This window comes from Eimeria necatrix, genomic scaffold (assembly GCF_000499385.1).
Source record: "Eimeria necatrix Houghton genomic scaffold, Enh_scaff619, whole genome shotgun sequence".
Classification (NCBI taxonomy): domain Eukaryota; phylum Apicomplexa; class Conoidasida; order Eucoccidiorida; family Eimeriidae; genus Eimeria; species Eimeria necatrix.
In genome coordinates this window covers 12,501-17,500 of record NW_013651706.1, presented here as the reverse complement: position 1 = coordinate 17,500, position 5,000 = coordinate 12,501, and the positions used below count along the sequence as shown (strand labels likewise).

General features: G+C 55.1%; 2 protein-coding genes across 2 annotated transcripts in view; both read right to left on the bottom strand.

Annotated features, from left to right (window-relative positions):
- Positions 1–378: 378 nt before the first annotated feature.
- Positions 379–1,574, bottom strand: ENH_00066840 (hypothetical protein, conserved; the record flags this gene model as incomplete). The annotated part of the gene is made up of 3 exons (XM_013577357.1): positions 379–479; positions 547–1,077; positions 1,412–1,574. The coding sequence occupies 3 exons, from the start codon at positions 1,572–1,574 to the stop codon at positions 379–381; spliced, it is 795 nt and encodes a 264-aa protein (XP_013432811.1).
- Positions 1,575–3,188: 1,614 nt separating this feature from the next.
- The window catches only part of ENH_00066830 (G1 to S phase transition protein, putative), a gene marked incomplete at both ends in the record, with an annotated part of 4,629 nt that continues 2,817 nt past the window's right edge, over positions 3,189–5,000 (bottom strand). Inside the window, 4 exons of the mRNA XM_013577356.1 lie at positions 3,189–3,228; positions 3,407–3,522; positions 4,004–4,080; positions 4,442–4,745. Coding sequence (XP_013432810.1) covers positions 3,189–3,228; positions 3,407–3,522; positions 4,004–4,080; positions 4,442–4,745 — 537 coding nt within the window. The remainder of the gene's footprint in view (positions 3,229–3,406; positions 3,523–4,003; positions 4,081–4,441; positions 4,746–5,000) is intronic.

Below are 5,000 nucleotides of genomic sequence, written 5' to 3'. Positions count from 1 at the left end.
TCAAATCAGTTTTTAATTCTTTGAAATAAATCCCTTGGCTGTACGCCAGTCCCGGCACGTTCGCCTCTGAGGTGTACAGACACCGCAGCAGCAGCACACCGCAAACCAGCTCCACGCGAGAAGCGCAGCAGCAGCAGCAGCAGCAGCGGCTGCAGCAGCAGCAGCGGCGCGCTAGCAGCAGCAGCAGCAGCAGCAGCTGCAGCGGCCGTCCAAGCCGCCCCCACCCGCGGGGTGTACGTACACCCCAGCCTCCAGAACCCCGCAGCAGCAGCAGAGGGGCCCCCCGAGGGGCCCCCCAGGGGGCCCCCCCGAGGGGCCCCCCAGGGGGCCCCCCGAGGGGCCCCCCGAGGGGCCCCCGCAGCAAGAGGTCGGGTGGGTTTAGAAGGGGGGGTTTGGCCTGGGGACGCCGCCGCTGCTGCTGCTGCTGCTGCTGCTGCTGCTGCTGGTGGTGGGGGCGCGTTGGGGGCCGGTGGGGAGGCCTGCAGCAGCACACGCAGCGCAGCAGCAGCAGCAGCAGCTGCAGCAGCAGCAGCAGCAGCAACTCACGAATGCTGCGGAGGTAAAAGGCGGAGTCTTCCTGGCCGGAAGGGACGTAAGAGCGCCAGCGGCGAATGAGAGTTTGGGTGTTGTGTCTGCGGAGTTTGTCCCAAAAAGTGAAGTCTTTTGTTTCAAAAGTGGAAATTCTTTTAATTAAATCTTCTGAGTTTTCATTTTGTGGAGTTTGCTGCAGCTGCTGGATGGGCGGGGGGGCTCCGGGGTGTCTGTACACCCGGTCGGCGTGTCTGGAGTCCGCGCGCCGCAGCAGCAAGTCCAGCTGCTGCTGCTGCTGCAGCAGCAGCAGCTCCTGCTGCTGCTGCTGCTGCTCCCGCTCCTGCAGCGCCTTCAGCTCCCGCAGCTCCTCCTGGCTCAGCTGCTTCTGGCTGTTCAGGTGCAGCAGCCGCTGCTGCTGCTGCTGCCGCTGCAGCGCCGCCGCCTCCAGCTCCTGCTGCTGCTGCTGCTCCTCCTGCTGCTCTGCTGCTGCTGCTGCTGCAGCAGCAGCAGCTTCCAGCTCCTCGCCGCCAGCTTCGGAAGCACCTTCTGCCGCCACCAACAGAAACACCAAACCCCAAGAAGCTGCTGCGTCTCCAAATGCTGCTGCTGCTGCACTTCTACTCTAACTCGCAACTGCCTGCCCTTCTGCTGCTCTCCAGGTGTACGTACACCCCAGCGGCGCGGGTGTACGTACACCCCAGCGGCGCGGCCGCGCCGCCGCGCCGCAGCTGCTCAGTCGTGCAGATCTAAGGGGCCCCCTGGGGGCCCCCCGGAGGGGCCCCCCAGGGGCCCCCTGGGGGCCCCCCGGGGCCCCTCGGGGGCCCCGGGGGGGCCCCCCGGGGGGCCCCGGGGGGCCCCAGGGAGGGGGGGAGGCGCTCACCTGCGGGGCCGCGGGGCTGCAGAGAATGGACCGTCAATAAGTGGGCAGGGACTGGCTGGGGCTGGACGTGGGGGGGCAGTGGAGAGTCATCTGCAGAAATGACTACAGAGAGGGAGGGGGTGGAGATGGTGAAGGAGTCGAGGACGGGCAGGCGGGGCTCCATTTTGGGGGTTTCGCGTCGGTTTTCGCGGCTTTTTCGGGATCTCCGCGAACTAGGAGTCGAACTTCGGATATTAATGAGTCTTATTTCGGATATTAGTCCGAAATTTGCGAAAAAAGAAGAAAATTCGAGAAAAAACGGAGAAGATCGGACGAAGTGGCGGCGGCGACGCGCGCGGAAACCTGAACGAGGCGTCGACGACACCCGAGTTGAACTGGCGGAAAGCGGGGGAAAAAACCTTCGAAAGAGAAAAAAAAACTCCAAATGAAATTACTTTCAAGTTAATAACCAACTGGGAGAAAATTCAAAGAGAAATAAACCTAATTTGCGGCAGTCCTGGCGCAACTCGACGCGCAGCGGCTAGCAACCGGTGGCTAGCGTGTGCGCCGAGACGACCCCAACTGCCGCCGCTTTCGCCACTTTCCCCCACTACTCAAACTCAATTTCCCATTATTTATTCAATTTATTATAAAGTGATTGCTTTCTCCCAACAATTCGGCAATTTTCGCCGCCGCCAGACCAGCTGTACGTACACCCCAGCGCTGCTTTCCGCAACGCATCGAAACAGTCCGCCCAGCGCCGCCAGTTCCCCTCAGCAACTCAGAACACCTGCGGCCGAAGAAGTCTTTTTAAACTATTTTAAATAAAATAAATAAATAAATAAATATAAATAAATAAAAGAACAAAAATTAAAATAAAAACCCAAAAGAAATATCTCGCGCCAACTCTGGCTTCCCATACGCCGCAGCAGCGCCCGCAGCTTCTGCTCTTGCTTCCCCCTAACTGCAACAAGACTCAGCCTTATTCTTTCAAAACTATTTTAATTTAATTCAAAAACATCTTTTTTGTTTATGTTTCGAGGCAGGCTCTTCTGCTTCCTGTCCTTAGAGAGTTGCAAAGAAAGCAGCAGCAGCAAGTCGGCTGCAGCAGCAGATCTGCTGCAGCAGCAAATCTGCTGCAGCAGCAAATCCGCTGCAGCAGCCCGTACAGGCCACTGAGTTGCTGCTCGGGTGTACGTACAGTCCCCTCGCAGCAGCAGGGGCAGCCCCTCAGTCACACCAGTTCACTTCTTTAAAAGTCTTGTTCAATAACTAAATAAAGAGGGAAATAACTTTTATTGTTCGGTTCCCACTAGAACAAGAACTGCAGGGACCTCTGAGGTATCTGTACACCCCGTGAGGTGTCTGTACACCCCGTGAGGTGTCTGTGCACCCCGTGAGGTGTCTGTACACCCCGTGAGGTGTCTGTACACCCCGCTTGGCTCTCGAACTACTGCACATTTTGAAATCTAAGTTCATTTATTCTGTTCTCTTTGTCCATTACAAATGGGGATCCTTTGCTGTTTATTTAATCTTCTGAAGAACTTTCGAATCGGCCAAAGGCTCCTCTAAAAAACGAATGGGGTGTACGTACACCCCAACCCACACGGCCACGAACCCGCGGCCTCCACAGCTCAACTCCTTCACACTTTTTTCTTTTCTTCTTTTCTTTCTTTTTCTTTTCTTCTTTTCTTTCTTTTACTTTTCTTCTTTTCTCTCTTTTTCTTTTTTTCTTTTTTCCATTCTTTTTCTCCGTTGTCTTCAGTCCTTCAGGTGTACGTACACCTCCTACGCAGACTCAAGAATCTTTGTCACGCGCCCAGCCGCTATCGTTTTCCCTGCAGAAAAATAAAATAAAATAAAAATAAAATAAAAATAAAATAAAAATAAAAATAAAATAAAATGAAATCCAAAACAAAAATAAAATGAAAATCCACCAGCAGCTGTACATACACCCCAGCTCTCCCATTGCATGCAGTGCTGCACTGGCCTCAGCAGCAGAAGCAGCAAAAAGACCTTTTATGTTTTGCTGCTGCTGCTGCTTCTGCTGCTGCTGCTTCTGCTGCTGCTGCTGCTTCTGCTGCTGCTGCTTCTGCTGCTGCTGCTGCTTCTGCTGCTGCTGCTTTTGCTTCCTGTATGCACTCCCAGCAGAGTGTCTATCCACCGGAGGCGCAGCATGCATTTAAATCTGCATAAATGGCTGAAAATAAATTCATTTTCTGCATTTTTAATTCAAATAAAATAAAAAAACAAAAAATTAACACTCTCGACACTTTTAATTTAAATTAAATCACAAACAAAACAATTACCTTCGTCGCGTAGAGTGAATCGCCCCAACTGAGAACACGCCTCGTACTCCTCCAAACACATTGGCTTCGACAGCTGCAGCAGCAGCAGCAGCAGCAGCAGCAGCAGCAGCAGCAGCAGCAGCAGAGGAAAAGCATTTCGTTTACGCAGCGCAAGAAAAGACATTTGCGAGAGAAGTCCGCGCTGCAGCTGAATTGCTTTTTGCTGCAGTGGCCGCAGCAGCACGCAGACGCCAATAGCTGCACTCGGACAATTAGGGTTTAGGGTTTAGGGTTTAGGGTTTAGGGTTTAGGGTTTAGGGTTTACCATGATCTCGATGCTGACGAGGCAGTCGCTGGTGACAAACTGGGGATTAGTTTTTTTCTTTTTTCCGTCAGAAGACTCTGCAGCCGCAGCAGCGCGCGCCGGGTGTACGTACAGTGGAGAAAAGGGTAACTTTTCCCGGACTAAAAAGAAGAAAAGACTCGAAATGAAGTCCCCAAAAGACAACTCCCAAGTGCAAACAAAGCCACAAGCCTTTTCCGGGTTCGCGCTGCGCTGCGGTGTACGTACACCCCAGGTTTCTGCGGTGTCCGTACACCCCAGGTGCGCGCGGTGTACGTACACCGCAGAAACGCGGGGTGTACGTACACCGCAGCAGCGCGCTTCCCCGGCCTCGCTGGGGGCCCAAAAGCCACCGAAACGAAGCTCTCGAGCCGGCGAATCCAAAGAGAAAGGTTTGAGATCCGGAGGAGCGGAACTCACCGAGAATTTTGCCGAGCATGACCTCCTCGCGGGCGGTGTGTGCGTGCATGACGCAGGCGTACCCCGCAGTCAGCAGCGGGCGGTGCTCCAGCAACTCCATCACCTTCACGTAGGCCAAAATGCGCAGCGCCGGCCGGCAGGGCTTTTGGGGGCCGCAGAGAACAGCGCCGGCGGCCAGCGCGTCTTCGTCGCAGCCGAGCAATTTCAGGCGCACGTTTTCGCCCACGGAGGCGGCGCAGCACTCCAGCTCGTCCAGGAATATCCCACTCACCTTCACCCGCTTTTTCTGGGGTAGCAGCAGCGCCTGCGCACAAACCCTAAACCCTAAACCCTAAACCCTAAACCCTAAACCCTAAACCCTAAACCCTAGAGGATGAAGGCTGAAGGCAAAGTGTGGAGCCGGGAGAGTGGCGCTGGGCTGTGCGGGAGTCGGGAAGGGCTGGGGCGCAGGGGAGAGGCGGGCGGGGGAATGCAGATTGTCACGACTGGAAGCGCTTGCATGCATGCAAATGCATGCGCATGCATGCATGCAAATGGATGCATGCAAATGCATGCATGC